General features: G+C 40.2%; 1 protein-coding gene across 3 annotated transcripts in view; it reads right to left on the minus strand.

The window, feature by feature from the left end:
• The window catches only part of map6a (microtubule-associated protein 6a), a 40,513-nt gene extending 28,397 nt beyond the window's left edge, over positions 1-12,116 (minus strand). For all 3 annotated transcript variants that reach the window (XM_088320865.1, XM_088320864.1, XM_088320863.1), the window contains exons 1-2: positions 11,414-12,116; positions 9,239-9,538 (exon numbers count right to left, since the gene is read on the minus strand). In XM_088320865.1, coding sequence (XP_088176991.1) covers positions 9,239-9,538; positions 11,414-11,814 — 701 coding nt within the window. In that variant the 5' untranslated portion in view covers positions 11,815-12,116. The remainder of the gene's footprint in view (positions 1-9,238; positions 9,539-11,413) is intronic.
• Between the last annotated feature and the right edge of the window lie 5,322 nt (positions 12,117-17,438).

Consider the following 17,438-nt stretch of genomic DNA (forward strand, 5'->3'; position numbering starts at 1 on the left):
TAACGTGATAAGTTGCCATTTTAGGAATGCATATCAAACTCTGCTAATTAGTAACAAAAAGTAGCTCTCAGCTTGAAAAGGGTTAAAGACCCCTGATGTATACATATAACATTAATCTGAAATAATTAATTAGCATCTTATGCGTGCAAATGTTTGTATGTCTCCATGCTCCATGTGCCCTGCAACCAGTTGAGGGTGTCCCCTGCCCAGTGTCTGGGATGGGCCCCCCGCAACCCTACTGAGGATAAGCGGTGCAGAGAATAGGTGTAATTTGCATATTTGGATCTTTAAAAATCTGTAAAGTGTAGAAAAAAATAAATGATTTTTGCTAAGAAATACCCAGCTCAAGAGAAAATTATTTAAGACAAGATCATAAGTTAGGCAGAAATGCTGTTTGTTTTGTTATCTGCTCTATGATTGGTTGAGTTACTTGGATACGGATAGTGCAGCTTTTTAAGGGAAAGACGATTCCGGCAAAAATCTCAATTGGGCCTAAAAAAAAGTGAGTTAGGTACTTACTTGTTATGAATTATTAAATTTAACATATAGATATACCTGTAGATAGATACAAGTAAAAACTAGATCTTTACAAAGCTCCACACCCAAAAACTTTTGAACTGTTCAATCACAGGCCACTTTATTAGGTACACAGTGCTAGTAACGGGTTGGACCCCCTTTTTGCCTTCAGAACCGCCTCAATTCTTCGTGGCATAGAATCAACACGGTGCTGAAAGCATTTCTCAGAGTTTGGTCCATAATGACACGATGGCATCACACAGTTGGCGCAGATTTGGCAAATCTCCTGTTCCACCACATCCCAAAGATGCTCTATTGGATTGAGATATGGTGACTGTGGAGTCCATTTGAGTATAGTGAACTGATTTTCATGTTCAAGAAACCAGTCTGAGATGATTCCAGCTTTATAACATGGCGCATTATCTTGGTGGTCATAAAGGGATGGACAATGTCAACAACAATACTCAGGAAGCCTGTGGCGTTTCAACAATGCTCAATTAGTACCAATGGGACAAAAGAGTGACAAAAAATATTCCCCACTCCATTACACCACCACCACCAGCCTGAACCGTTGTTACAAGGTCAGATGGATCCATGTGTTCATGTTGTTGACGCCAAAATTTTCACCCTACCATCTGAATGTCGCAGCAGAAATTGAGACTCATCAGACCAGGCAACGTATTTCCAATCTTCTATTGTCCAATTTCGATGAGCTTGTGTAAATCGTAGCCTCAGTTTCCTGTTCTTAGTTAAAAGGAGTGGTCTTCTGCTGCCGTAACCCATGTGCCTCAAAGTTCGCCATACTGTGCGTTCAGAGATGCTCTTTTGCCTACCTTGGTTGTCGGGTAGCTATTTGAGTCTCAAACCAGACTGGCCATTCTCCTCTGACCTCTAGCATCAACAAGGTATTTCCTCCCACGGATCTGCTACTCACTGGATATTTCTTCTTTTTCAGACCATTCTCTATAAAACCTAGAGATGGTTGTGCGCGAAAATCCCAGTAGATCAGCAGTCAAACCATCCCTTCTGCCACTACCAATCATGCCAAGTTCAGAGTCACTCAAATGACCTTTCTTCCCCGTACTGATGCTTGGTTTACACTGCAGGAGATTTTCTTGACCATGTCTTCATTCTTAAATGCACCGAGTTGCCACCATGTGAATGGCTGTTTACAAATTAAGGGTAAGCGAGTAGTTGGGGAGGTGTACCTAATAAAGTAGCCGGTGAGTGTATTTAAAGACAGCAAGGAAGGGTCATAACTTTTGCATTGTAAAACCTTTTTGCACAACAGTCACCAATTGATCAGTTGGAAAGTAGTAAAGGAGCATCTGGAAATTCATGTAACCTAGATTTTCTCTCGTATGTCAGGAAAGATTTTTGCTCTAAAGACATCTCGTATCTTGAATTTCTTGTAAATAGGCTAGCTCGTATGTAGCGGGCCCACTGAATGACTTTTTGAGATTATGTTGCAGTCTGCTGAAAATGATCCTCAAGCCAAAATTTGGACAAAACCCCATTGTAGACTCATGGCCTTTGATTGCAAACTAGGGTTTGAACTCATTTTTTCATGGCCAAATTCAAGCACTTTTTAAGGACTTTCAAAGTCAATTTCTCCAATACGAAAAGAAGAATTGTGTGTGAATCACAAATTTTGCACCGCATCCAATATAACTGCAATTTACAAATCCAATTTTAGATCTTTCATTTAACAAGAAATATGATTTTAAGATCTTGAGTAAATCACAAATATATTTGTGGACCTGAACAATACGACTGTAGATATTTTGTGACAAATTTCTCCGCAAGTAAGCGTTGGGTAAATATATGTAACTTACATTTTCAGGTCCACGAAGTTCTGCACATTAAAATTCTTCACTGGAAACACTACCTTAATTTTTTGCATGGCCCATGATAAAAAAATTAACTATGCGTAATACTTGTGTTAATACACATTTCATAGTGCCCTTTTCAGGTGTAGCATGCACCTCTCATCTTGGATACGATCCGTAGGGGGCAATGACACTTCATAGGACCATCCCATAAAAACTAACGCCAGCTGCCGTTAATCAAAAGGGATGAAATGCAATGGCAAAGCGAAGCCAGCGGAAAGAAGCGTTGCCTTCATTTTGAAGCAGACTTGTTGAGAAACATGCCAACAATTTTAAACATTTACAAGCAATTCACCCAAACTGCATGCATGCCCTTTTCAAGCCTTGAAAACAAAACATTGAAATTGAGGCATGTTCAAGGATTTTAAGCACGCAGACGAACCCTGGCAAACATAAGGGCCAACGGTGGTTTGTTTATTAAGGGAACAACTTGCTTGAGGTCAAGTGTGATAGGGTGCAGCTGGCATTCGACTATAATGAGGACGTATGGTGTAGCAAAGGGATAAAAGGAAGGATGGTCCATTTTCAACAGAATATAGCAGATCAGACCATCGCTGAAGTCATATTATGTAAGCTACTAATAGTTAAGCTAGGAGAGATTATGTGATTTAGAGGTAAGATCTAGGGCCTGGGACCAAACCTGACCAAAACCCGGCCAGAATTTTGGGCCGGGTTTGGGGTTAAAAGTTTAATCATTAAGTCGGGCCGGTCGGGCTTCTCTCTCGCCGTTTTTTTTCTCCCTTTCGTGGAACATCTATTGAGCATTCACTTACTTTTACTCAAGTAATCATCAGATACAGAAAATGCTCACAGAACTATCAATTTAACTCAGAATCACTAAATCCCCCCAAAAATTATTTCTCAGTGTTCGGGTAAAAGACGCGCGGCTTCCCCCTACCACCTCCCTCACGTCAGACATCATTTCTGCTTCTTGCCAATAGCTTACAAGCTTTACAAACCGTCTTTCTGCGTTTTAGCCAAATCTTTCACTATTTGCAGCTTGTAATCTGCAGAATTTGATTTTCTTTTCGGTGCCATTTTGTTTGTCACTTTCGTTCACCGCACGTCACCGAGATGCGCACTTTAATGCTAAACTGTTCATTTAGGCGCTGCACTAGCAGTGCACACTTGATCTGAGGGTCTCGACCCCAAGTAAACCTCAATCTGCATAGTTCAGCCGAAACGAACGGTTTGGCGCTGAAGTACTCACCGCCGGAATCAAAGCATCAGTTTTTTTTCGGGCTCAGTTATCACATCAAGTTAATCCGTCGGGTTCGGGTTTATATACTCGCGACTCGGGTCAAGCTAAATTTTTTAGGCCCGCATCTTACCTCTAATGTGATTGCATCAGTTATGATAACTATTTTTAAGATTTAAACAATAATAAATAAGAACTTTCCAATTTTTGCGTCTTGAGACAAAGTACTACCAACATTTCTGAACCTCAGAGCGCACCTGAATAAAAGCCATTGTCATGATTACTGATGTGACTCAGCTGTGCCTGCTCATTTGGCACCAACTGCCACGGGTTCTGATTGGCTCCCTGTCAGTATTTGAACCCAGTCCTGTCAATCCCCTGTTGTCAGTCCGTCTGTGAATCTCTATACTAGGCAAGCCTTTTTTGCTCCCGTTTGTCTCCAGCTACGACCCGTTTTGACCCCAACCACAATACAGCATTCCGTCCCTGACACCGCCATCGCTCGCTACGGAAGATCCACTTCCGTGTTCGGATCACAATCCGAGTACGAGAGCGATTTTCCTCCCGCCCCCAGCGAACACTGGATCGTGGGTGCTGCCCTTCCTCTTTCCTTCAATAAAACTTGTGGTAAACGTCACGCAAGTGGGTCCTGTTTCTGTTCTGGTTTTGACAGCCGCATTCACAAACGTAAGAAAGAAACATAATTTTGAAAGCTATAGGCTTAAACAGACATACAATTAAATTAGCATTTAACTTCAGAACACCAATGTTGTGCTGAAGCCCCCAAAATCCCTCCCCCAACAACCTGACACTGTTTTCAGCTTACTGAAAGTTATCTGCCACGGCTCATGTGACCATTCAAGATGTTGATTACAAAGGAGAGCCCAAAAAATCGAATAAATTCTCTTCTAAAAGAGCGCCATAAATGTTTCAAGATGTCACAGCGGTGTTTTGTATTTAGAGTGCATGCCTTGTGAAAAAGAGCAGCTCCCCATTTTCCTGCATGCCGCAACGAAAAAAAAAAAAAAAAAAAGAATTAGCCGCACTGTATTTAAAGCCGCAGCGTTCAGAATTCAACAGAAAAGTAGCATTTTATTGACAAGAATTGTGATTATTTCAAATGAGTTGTTGATGCAACCTATAAATAAAACAGCGTTCATTCGATATGGAGCATACGGCAAAGTGCATCTGGAGTGTAGTCATTAATTCTTAAAGGTGAAAGAATGCATCTTGTGACATTGTGCTTCCGACATACTCCAAATTAGCAACATTTTTCATATATGCTCATGCCCGCCATCCATAATATTAACCCACAGTTGACCTGCTTTGGGGCTTCACTGTCAGAATTGGGTCAGATTGGGTCGGCTTGTGTGGTACCATGTGCCCTGGGCTGCACCATGCTCTACTGGAAAAACATACACGCACACACCAGCAGCAAAGCTTCAACCAGCTGCAGTGCAAGACACAACCGCTTACATGGCCAAATTCAAGCACTTTTTAAGCACTTTCAAGGCCAATTTTTCAATTTTTCCAGGACGTTTAAAGGAAGAAATCCAGCACTGATCAAGATAATGTTTTTTTTGGGCTGACTATGAGGACTAAAATAAAGTGGCAATATTGCTGCTGGCACATACTTTGTGCTATTTGGAACTGTTCCTATCCAAAATCTACAATCTTTATGTGTCAGTGGGCTGCTATAAACTGACATGGATTTTCTAAATCTGGTCAAACAATGCACGCGCAGCTTCAAGACATGACACTTATTTACAAACAGGGAAAATGCTTTATACGTGTCGGGTAATAATTCAGTTCAAAAGAGAGGACAAAAATAATATATGTACTCTATGTATAAAAAGCAGAAAAATAAACCAAGTTTGGACTTATTTTGATGATACTGATTGAAGCAGAGTGCATTCAATCCTTCAATCAACTGCTCTTTTATTTTAATTATTTAAATGTATATTTTTTGCATGTTTTTCAGAGGATCTGTGTCTAAATTGGTGAAAATAGAATTGCAAATACTTAGTTTTTTTGCATTTTGTCATTTATTTATTGAACGGAAGAGTTAATATTTTTAATTTGTATTTTATTGTTTGCATTTTTAGGGATTTTGTGTTGTTGTTCGGCCTTAAATCTTAAGTGTGTGAAAAGCTCAAATGTATGTACTTTAAAACATTTTTAGTAGATCTGTGAATATTTTAATTTATATTGCATAATCCAGCCATTATCTGCATTGCTTATCCACAGTAGGGTCGCGGGGATGCTTGAGCCCATCCCAGCTATCTTTGGGCAGTGGGCAGGGGACACCCTGAACTGGTTGCCAGCCAGTCGCAGGGCACACAGAGACAGACAACTCACTCGCTCATTCTCACCTAAGGACATTTTGGACCGGCCAATTAACATAAAAATCACGTTTTTTGAATTGAGGAAACCAGGGTGCCATGAGGAAACCCACGCAAGCAAGGGGAGAACAAGTAAACTCCGCACAGGAAGGCTGGTAGCAGGATTTGAAACCATGACCCCAGAACTGTGCCGCGGACCTGCTAACCACTAAGCATGTTGTATCATGTTTTATTGTTATTTATAATACATCACGAAAAAAAACTAGCCATTTGGGAGCTGTAAGAGCTCTTCAAAGGCAACCGAGCACAAAGAGCCGGATTTCTAAATAGAGCAGTCCTCTAGGATAACACAAGTAGGGGGTGGTGACGCTTCACATGACAACGCCATGATGAAAAGCCAGCAGAGCAGGTGTGTTAGTGTCATTTTCATGCACTTTAAAAAAATGGCAATGGCAACCGTTTCAAGCATTTTAGCACAAAATGAAAGCATATTCCTGACCTTTAAAACACAAAACACAACAAAATTCAAGCATTTTCAGGGAATTTCGAGCACCCCTACGAAACCATGTCATCAGCGGTGCATATTCCCGAGGCAACACCAATCATAAATTTAAGTACATGTATGATCATCATAAATGATTCAATATGGCAAATGTATGAATACTGGTAAATACTAGCTCTAAAATTTGATTAAAAATGCTTGATTAAAAAAGTGGAAAAAAGCAGCGTCGGTAATTTAACACTGCCTTGAAATGGTTCAGTCCATTTGATTCCTAGCACAGCATTACAGTATTTCTGCACTATTTTGTACGCTTGAATTTTTGTAGTATATATGTTGTATTACTAGTATTTTTGAAGTGGTTCTGTGGTCATAATTTTGTAAAATTGCTCTTGTATTACTGTAATTTTATTTGTGCAGTATTTTTTGGTAGTATTTCTGCATAGTTTTTCTTGTAGTTGAGTTGTATTTTGGAGGAATATTTGTGGAGTATTTCTGTAGTACTTTATAGTATTACTGTAGTTTTATTTTGTAACATTTTGTAATATTTCTAAAATAGTGATTTGTAGTATTTCCATAGTACAATTTTTGTAGTAAATTTGTAGTATTTTTTGTGAAGAAGTATTTTGTAGTATTTCTGTTGTAATATTTATATAAAAGTATTTTTGAGTGTTTCTGTCGTAATATTTATGTAGCGGTATTTTTGTATTAAAGTGTCACTGTAGTGCTATTTTTGTAGTATTTCTGCTGAGGTATTTTGTAGTATTTCCATACTAGTATTTTGTAGTACTTCTTAATTATTTTTTAATATTACTGTGGTGGTATTTTTTAGTAGATCTATCGTATTATTTTCTAATCAGAATGAGGACAAAATAAAATGTTAGTCCCTGTTTTTAACACAAAATTTTATATTTTGTTTTGGAGTAATTTCGTATTTTTGTTGCAGACACACAAACGGACAATGGGGACGAAGTGGGTACCCCAAAGAAACGGTTTTATTATTAGTAGCTCGGTAGCCTAGATCAGCGGTCGGCAACCTTTGACACCGAAAGAGCCATTTGAACCCGGTTTCCACGGAAAAGAAAACACTGGGAGCCGCACATCTAAAATGAAAAAAAAAAAAACTTCTACTACTTTACCGCAGCTTGTTTCTTATGAAATCCACGTGCTACAGAGAAAATTACATTTTATTCATTTAATGAACACATTTTGAATTCTTGAAAAATAATAACAATGAATGTCTCTTTCAAATAAATTAAAAAGCTGAATTTAAATTGTCCATGTAGCAAAGAAAAGCAGAAAAATGCCATGAGGCGTCATCCCTATATCCATTTATCTTATCTAAAATGAAGATAACACTGTATATATTGCTTTTTCTTACCTTTACAACAGAACAGCGCTATTTGTTCAATGTCCGTTTTGTCTTTGGACTCATCACAGGCGATTGAGTACGCTGTTGCTGAATTGATGTCTTTGATTTGCTGTTTTGTGATATTTTCTGCCATTTTTATGGTTCTGTCTTTGACAGTCTTCGCAGAGAGAGGCATCTCTCTGATTTTCTGCACAATTTCGTCTTTGTTTTTAAAGTCCGCAAATAAGTGTTCTGAAATCTTAAGGAATGATTCTTTCATATATTCTCCATCTGTGAACGGTTTCCCATGCCTGCCTATTTCCTGAGTGGCCACAAAGCTTGCATATGTAGTTGAATTTGCAGACTTCACCCACTTCTTGAATTGATTTTTCGTCCGGTCAGCCTTCTGCATCAGTTCCGAAACAGCTTTTTTCCTCTTTTCTCCCTCTGGATATTTTTCAGCAAAGGCTCTGTGTGTATTGTTAAAATGTCTTGCGACATTTGACCGTTTATTGTTAGCCAGTTTTTCTCCACAAATTAGGCATACTGGTAGGCCACTCTCGCCCGAGGTAAATGCAAATGAATCTGCCCAGGCATCATTGAATGTTCTATTTTCTTGAGATATTTTTCTTTTCTTACATTTCTCCATTGGCTTTGCCGGGGTTGAAAGTCGCTCAAAATAGACGGCGTTTCAGCAGGTATACCAGCTTCCGCAGTGTGACGTCAATTTTGAGCGACGAAAAAATAATATCAAATAATTTAATTAATATTTTAATATTTCAAGATCACATTAATCTTCAAATTTAGAACTAAAATAATATAAAAACTAACACAAATAAAACACACTTCAATCAAATACAAAAAAAATTTTTTTTAGTAATTTATTTTCCCAAGCCAATCAGAGCCGCATTATAAGGATGAAAGAGTCGCATGAGGCTCCGGAGCCGCGGGTTGCCGACTGCTGGCCTAGATGGTAGGGCGCCTGCTCCAAGACTCGAAGGTCGCTGGTTCAAGCCTTGGTCGAGTCATAGGACTTACAACATTGGTACTCATTGCCTCCCTGCTCGGCATTAAAAGTTGGAATTGGGTGGTTTGGTCACCTAATGACTCCCAACACAGCAGTTGGGTCTAAAAACCTGGCGCCGATTGAAGGCGACGCATCATGTCGAGAGGTTCGCGTGTAAAATGATTTCCTGTATATCTCATGTTTATGGTTTATACTGGCTGAATAAATAGAAATACAAATATTAACTATTATGTATACATATCTTCATTATATTTTGCCTATTTTTGTTTGGTGGGCTGTAGTTAGCTCAGCACCCCCAAAGCTCTGAACCTAAAATCGCCCTCTGGTCCTCAGTGAGTGCTTAAAGCGCTATATAAATGCAGTCCATTTACCATTTAGCATTGAATTGAACAGTACTTATTTTCCTGAGTACTTACTTGTAAGAGCTGCCTGCTGCAATTTCCTGCTTGATTTGCCTGTTGACAGCATCCACAGCCGCCCGTCCGGCTTCACCTTCTCCCTTCAGAGGGGCTTTTTTCTCCCCTTCTTGCTTTTTGTTCGACCTCTTTTTCCTCTGGATCAGGTCTTTCTCCTGCACTCTGTCAGCAATGGCGCTCTTCTCCGCGCCGCTCTCGGCCTCGGCTGGTCGTCGCTTCCCATGTCTGGAGCCGTCCCAAGGCCGCTCCTCGCCCGCGGAGATGCTAGCGGTGGGTTTAGGTATCCAAGGGTGGTCGTACCTGCGGGAATAGCCGCAGCAGGGGTGGGACGATATGCTTTGGTCAACGTTCGATTGTATCACGATACGAAAGGTGCCGATTCGATTTATATCATGATTCTCCGTACGATTCCATATAATTGATGATTACGATTTCATTTTCTTTCCAGATATATTGTTTTAGTATTTAGTATGGTTTTAATACTACTATGGAAATACTTAAAAACACATCCAACAGAAGTACTGTACTACAAAAATACCATTGCAGTAATACTATAATACAAAAATACTTCTCGAGAAATATTATAACAGAAATACTACTGTAGTAATACTACAAAATCCTACAGACATACTCTAAAAATTCTACAGTAGAAATTCTAGAAAACTACAACAGGAATACTAAAAAAATAATACTTCAGATATGCAATAAAAAATTAATTATGTAAATTATACTATGTAAATCAGTAATGCAGAAATACAACAAAATTACTACTACGGATTTACTACAATAATACCACTGCAGAAGTACTAGAAAATAAAGAAAAAGTAAAACTACAGTAATACAACAAAATACTACAGAAATCCAACTTAAGATAATACAAAGATATTTCAAAAATACAACTACAGTATAGTACTGAGATATATATCAAATTTAGTGCTTAAAACAGGGAAATGCACATCAAAGTGGGTGGCCTTTGCGATAATTAGTAACAAAAAGCAGCTCCCCGCTTGAAAAAAGTTGGAGACCCCAGGTATAGACTCATGGACACAACTGGCAAGTCTTTGGGGGTGCTCAAACACCCCGAAATTCAGCCCAAGCACTCCCAAAAATTATAGCATTGTTAAAAGTCTCTTCCTCAATAAAGGACAGGATAGGCTTAAATATGAAGAAAAACGCTAAATAAAAAAACAAGTGAAACAAAATAAAAACCGTGAAACACGCAGCGTCGAAAATACTCCACTGCTTTGAAATGGTTCAGTCTATTTTTTATCCCTCACACCACTTCTCTTCAGCTCGGGTAGTGTCACTTGCGGCATAGCGGCGGAGTACGTGGAGGCTCCGGTGTATTACGGTGAGAGTATGTTCTACAGTGGTTCCATGATTCTTCTTCTGTATGCGTAGCTTACTCTTCTAGAAATAAAAGAGTAAAAACTTGTGTTTCTGAAAACTGCAAGGTGTAATGTGGTGTTCCCAAATGTGTTGTTATACTCTTAAATCACTTTAAGTGAAATGATTATTTTTAACCATTGAAGGATAGTATACATTTTACTATAAAAGATTTTATACGATTAAATACAAGTTACATTTATCGAGTGCAATGAAAATTTTCACCGGGTAGGCTGAAGTTCAATGACAGGTCACGCTGATCCAAATGCGGAATGTTTTGGCTGGGGAATTTTGATAACAGGGCTCTGACGAAGGATGTCAGGCATTGTTTTGATAAACGCTCTGTGTTGTTTTGAGTTTTTCAGAAATCGAGGCGAGGGGGTGGACCCCACGTGGGGGTTTTCCTGGCACGCCCATGGGAGGAACCTTCACACCAGCTTGTGGAAAAAACGTGGGCAGAAGAAGAAAGGCAGAGGATCGAAGAGAAGGCTTGCCAGAGACTCGAGCGACACTAATTCGGCCATATTCGATGGAGTTCACTTAGTTAAATAGTTAAAGAAATTAAATCTGCCCCCGTGTGGAAATCCCGGTCTCTTGTCCATATTTTCCATTCAAGAAACGAGCGCACATTGTTAGGAGAATGCAGGTTGTGTTTGGTTAATGGAGTCAGATAACTAATTCGAACAATTTGGTAAACGGTACATTTTAATAGTTAAATTCCTAACACCATCCAGCACCCCTAAAACTCTGAACCTAAAACTGCGCCTGTATATAACATTGCTACAGTACCTTTTGGGAATGGGCCAAGGCTTGTAGTCTTTCTGGTACTGTGTCTCGGTGTTGAAGGGGATTTCCGGGCCGTGGTACTCGTTCTTGGGTTTATAGCTAGCTTGGGGTTTCACTCTCCAGTGTTTAAAGTCCTCCCTCATGACCGAGCTGCACACCCGCTCTTCGGACACGCACCTGCGTGGCGGGCGGGGACCAGCGGAGGGGTTTCGGCGCTGGTTGCGGGGCGGCTGCGTTTCTATGGCCCGCACGGGAGGCTGCAGCTGCGGCTGCAGCTGGACGTGCTGCATTTCCGAAGCGTCTGTGTACTTGCTGAACACCAAAGGCACCGCAATGTCAGTCTTGTCCATCTGGTTCCAGAAGCGGGCCATGCAGCAAGCCCTGCTGATGCAGGGCCACGCCATGATGCGCTTCCTTCACAAGACAAAACGATTCTTCTTGGGAATTCAAACGCCGGAATGGAGATTATTGCTTTTGTTCACGTCGAAGGAGCTGAGTCCGCATCCGCGTTTGCAAGCTCTTGCTTGACTTGTAGTCATGTCAATAAGATGAAATCAATCCGATGCATTGCACTCAAAAATTGCATATCAATCGACTATTTTTTAAAAAGCGAGCGTTTTCAGTATTTTGTGCTCGGATGTCGTCCGTATCCTCTGCACATCACGCTTCACAACCAGGAGGCAACGGCCCCGCCCTCACTCGCATCCGGAAACAGAAATGGGCTAATAATAACAACATCAAGTTAAAATATTTCTTCAAACGAATTCCGGTTTAACCACCAACATTTCGGGAATCATTTAACATTACAATCTAAGAGAAAAATAACAAACGTCTAAATTACACGTCATTTTAAATACATATTCGAATGAAAAAAAAAATAACAAAAACAAACCAAAAAATATTTAAATAGTTTCGTTAGACTATTTACTTTTGGTTTTCCGTAATAAAAAGGTTTCCGGTTTGAAACTAAAAATCCCGGGCATTTTATTAATGCAAGATACCTTTACAACAGGGGTCAGGACCCAAAAAGCTATAAAAGCAAAACATGTTTTAAAAAGAAATTGAGAGAGCCACATCATATATTTTCGGACAAAATTGAAAAAACTGCCAAACACGCTCTCTAGACAAAAGCTAATTCTTCAGCACATTTTATTTCACTGTGTGTCATTTGATGATTTAATCAAATGTATGAAATGATAATAATGCCAAATCCTGTGTCCCAAATATGCCATTTACAATTTGTCTTCCACCTTCAGTTAAGTGTGTTGAGGCAATTTTCTCTCATGAAACGTGTCCTAAATAACGGTTTCAAAACTATGTGCATGCAAAGTTCTTTTGTATGTCGTCATATTCACTTTCGGTGTAGACTGCCCTGAGTGAGCGAGAGAGAGAGAGAGAGAGAGAGAGAGAGAGAGAGAGAGAGAGAGAGAGAGAGAGAGAGAGAGAGAGAGAGAGAGAGAGAGAGAGAGAGAGAGAGAGAGAGAGAGAGAGAGAGAGAAAGGAAGTGCGGTGTGTGCAGGGGTCCGCCCACATGTACTGCTCACCCAATCAAAGTCATTTGCCAGCGTTTTTATGTATCAGTTTAAATGGTTTCTTATCGAACTTCTGCATTAACTTGCTTCGGCTTTATATGGACCAAAATGAGGATGAAATCACTTGACTTTGGAACGCCACAGAGAGATGTGCAATGGTTACATTTTATTTCGGAGCTGTATGTACCGTATTTTCTGCACTATGAGGCGCACCGGGTTATAGGGCGCACCCCCAAAAAATAGTTTTTGGTCCTATATTTTCCATACATAAGGCGCACCGGAGTATAAGGCGCTACAATGGGAATGTGGACAAAACAGTCAGATAGTTCAGTCAAACTTATTACCCCCTTAACATTCCCATAGCTTGCAAAGAAGCAAATACGTGTCTCACACATGTATGGACACAGTGTCTGTACGATGTCACCAATCCCTCAAATGCATCCTTCCAAATATCATTCGCAAGGTTAAAGTCTTGGGATTCAAGAAATGCCAAACATTTCTTAGTTTCCATTTTGGGTTTTTTTCTGGCAACCTTGTGGACAGCAAAGTAAGAATTTTATTGTGCAGGGAAACGGGGTTCTCTACTGTGCATATGACAATAAACACGTTGAATTGAATTTAGTTTAAAAATAGACTCATCACAGAAACATCAAGATCGTATCTAAAACAAGATACCGGGAAAATATAAAGCCGCATAGCTCACCTAAGTTCTCTTGCAGCCATCACGTTCAATAATGATACGTAACCGTGGTATTCTTACAACCGTGAGTGTAGTAAATCCAGGAGAGTAAAATATTTACAAATACAGAATAGTAAAATATGTTTTCTCTATGCCGTAGTGCAACCCAACGTGTGATTCACATTCATCTTTTTCGGCCAATTGCAGGCTTTGTTTCGCCCCTTTAGCCTATGCGAGCATGTAAATGATAGAAAGGATCCGCCCCCTTTACCTCCGAATAACTTTAGCCAATAGTGACTGATTCAAATGATGATTGACACATTGGTTAGGAAATGAAACGCCGGTATATAAATCCCAGCATACACCGCGGACGACTTCGCCTTCGGGGGAAAATCTAGTCGGCGGCTGCTTGCCTTAGTTGCCAAACTTTGCGACTTAATATTGATCCATATATAAGGCGGACTGTATTATAAGGCGCATGGTCAGCTTTTGAAAAAAATAAAGGCTTTTAGGTGCGCCTTATAGTGCGGAAAATACGGTACTCATAAGAAAGAGCCATATATGGCTCCCGAGCCATAGGTTCCCTACCCCTGCTTTACAAGATACCTTTCAAACTGATGAGCAAGGCATAATAAATGTGGATTTTGTTCCAACTCTACATCAATTATGAAAGTATTGATTCTGAAATTTGTATCTGTACCTAAAAGTGGAGTGCGTAGTTCGAAATGTACTTAAAAAGTTTAAAATTAAATAATTTCTCTATTAAATATGTGTTAACAATGCCCGAGTTTAAAGAGCCTTTATGTACACATTTTTTCCCCACCACCTTTATCTTACGGCCACCGAGCGCTTTAGGGTTGAGGTAAGGAGGTGGGTCGGGTGGGTTGTGTAGAGTGAATCCTCGTCCATGTTTGTGGTTTTCTTTAAATGTAGGAGGAAAATGGTGAAAATAGGAAAAAGGGCTGTTCAAATACAGTCTAAATCCACCCAAAACGAAAAAAAGAGTTCATTCGAGGGCGGCTTGACAGAGGCTGCAATAATGATTTCAGCCAGAAGATGGCGTAAGCAAACAGAATATTTTGAATTTCCATCCCCTACCTTTAATAAAATTACTAAATTTTGTGCAGGCTTGGGGAGTAACGGAAGACATGGAACGGCAAAAATGATGTTGGCAAGCTGTTTGGATTTATTTTCATTTTGTTTCTGTCGCATTTTATGTTAGTTTTGCCGGAGATCAAAGAGATCAAAGCCAGGAGAGAAAGATTACCACATGTTGTGAGTCACAGTTTTATTCATATTTAGTTTCTTTTGTCTTTTATTAGCATATTTGGTATTGGAGTAATCCAAAAGTAACTGAAAGTAATCAAGTTAAAGTAACCCTACCCAACCCTGATTATGACGGGCCAATCCTGCTATATTTAGAAATAGACTATAGAAATACCTAAAAACATATGCAATATAAATCAATCATGTAATACCTAAATATATTTTTTTATGTAATGTATTCACACATTTAGGCCTTTTGTTATTTATTTTGTCATTTATTTATTTTGGTATTTATTGTGGTGTGTATTTTTCATGCAGTTGTCATTTATATTGCCGTGTATCGTGTTATATATTTCTTTTCATGTGTTTAACACAACAAAATGTTAATCAAATACATGACAAAATGAATGACAAAATATAAAACAAAATATCTGACAACATACATGACAAAGAAGGTGTCAGGACCAGAACAGAAAGAGGACTCAGATGCGTAACATTACTCACAAGTTTATTGAAATATAGAGGAAAAATCTGCGCCAGCGATCTGGTGCTCGCTGGACGAGGGAGGCAAGCCGCTCACGGGATCAGAGCGTGTTCGGAATGCGGAAGTGGATCTTCCGGAGCATGATTAGACGGGAAAAACAGGTCGTTAGCTGGGACGGGAGATCAGAACGTGGTCAGGGTCAAAAAACAGGTCTAAGCTGGAGACAAACGGGGAAATCAGGAAGAGACGAGTGGAAAATGGGTGGCAAAACGGGACCGACGGGAGTCAGAGTCAAAATGCTTGCCTTGTGTAAACAGAGGTTCACTGACGGACTGACCAAGGGCGAGTGAGAGCACTGAGCTTAAATAGGAGGGGGAACCAACCAGGTAACCAGCAGCAGCTGGCATCAAACGAGCGGCCACAGGTGAGTGAAATGAGTAATTATGACAAAATGGGTAAATACATTAATGAATTGCATTGATTTATTTATGCATTCATATATAATTATGGAATATATTGGTAGGTATTTATTAATTCATGCATGTCATGATTGCTGATTCAGGGCACCTGTGACTGCCCAATTGGCGCCAACAGCCCTGAGCGCTGATCCGTTCAGAGACTCCATTTAAATCCCCGGCTTCCAAGAGGAAGCCGTCAGACTGTTTGCGAACCTATGCTCCCAGCTAGACAAGCTCTTACTTTCCGACATTTTCTTGCCCTGTTTTCTCCTGCCTGATACCTGTTGCCGACCTGTTTCTGGACCCGTTTCTGCCCTGATCTGCCATCACGACCACCTACCTGTTTTGCCCTGTTTCCTGCCTGATACTCGTTGCCGACCTCTTTTCTGAACTCGATACTGCCCTTGGTCTCCCGCCCCAGCTAGTGACCAGTATCCCTGCAGTCTACGATTATCCTCGCTCTACACGGAAGTGCCACTTTCGCGTTCCAGCCTCCTGCTACCCGTGTCCATCGATCATCGGATTGTGGAAGCAAGTCCTGCTCTCCCTCTTTATCAATAAAACTGAGTAAACGAACGCTACTGGGTCCTGTCTCTGTTTGTGGCTTGTTACAATACATGTAATCCTATATATGGCAGAATAGGTCTTCCACATAGTGTGGCCAGAGCAATTAGTGGTGACAGAAATAAGTAGCATGCTCAATTCTAAGCTTGTCAACTCAATGGCAGAGGTGAGAATGTGTTGGTTACCTTGGGGCTGCAACAACTAATCCATGAAATCGATTAGAATTGATTATTAAAAGCATTGGCAACCATTGAGATCATCGATTGGTTGTATCACGCGATTTCTGAGCCACTAAGTACGTTAAATCAATGCAAATAAGAGTCTACACAATTCTGATGAGATACAGAGAGAGTACCAAGACCGTTTTTACCCCCAAAAAAATATCTCACTTTTTTGTTATCTTTTTTTTTTTAACATTGCATCCATACAAACAAAATTGCATGAAAAGTTTAACTTTGTAGTGTTTGGCTGTTTCACCATGAAACAAAGTTAACAATTTTCAAGGGAACAGAAAGTGCTGCAGAAATACACAGAAAAACACCATAAAATTAGTGAAATAAATGAAATAAAATAACAAAGATTATAATGACATGTTTGACTCTATACAAGAGGCTAATTCTTAAGCATATTATATATGATTTTCATATTGGGAATGTTTATGGCATGATTACAGATTTGAATCACCTGTGCCCGCTCATTTGGCGCCAGCCCCTACGGGCTATCTGATTGGCTCTCTGTCCCTTTTTAAGCCCGGTCCTGTCACTCTACTTTTGTCAGTCCGTCTGCGAACTTCTTTTGATACAAGGCAGGCCTTTTTGACTCTGACTCCCGCCTATCCCGTTTTTCCACCCGTTTTTCCGCCTGCCCGTTTCTGATCTCCCCGTTGGTCTCTGGCTACGACCCGTTTTTTGATCCCGACTACGTCTGCTCTCCCGTCCTGGCTTACGACTTTTTTCTGACCCAGACCACGTTTTTGCTCTGCTGTCCCGGCTTTCGACCTGTTTCTCCGTCCCTGACACCGCCATCGCCCACTACGAAAGATCCA

Source organism: Urocampus carinirostris, chromosome 17 (genome assembly GCF_059441175.1).
Source record: "Urocampus carinirostris isolate Australia breed hairy pipefish chromosome 17, RoL_Ucar_1.0, whole genome shotgun sequence".
Classification (NCBI taxonomy): Eukaryota; Metazoa; Chordata; class Actinopteri; order Syngnathiformes; family Syngnathidae; genus Urocampus; species Urocampus carinirostris.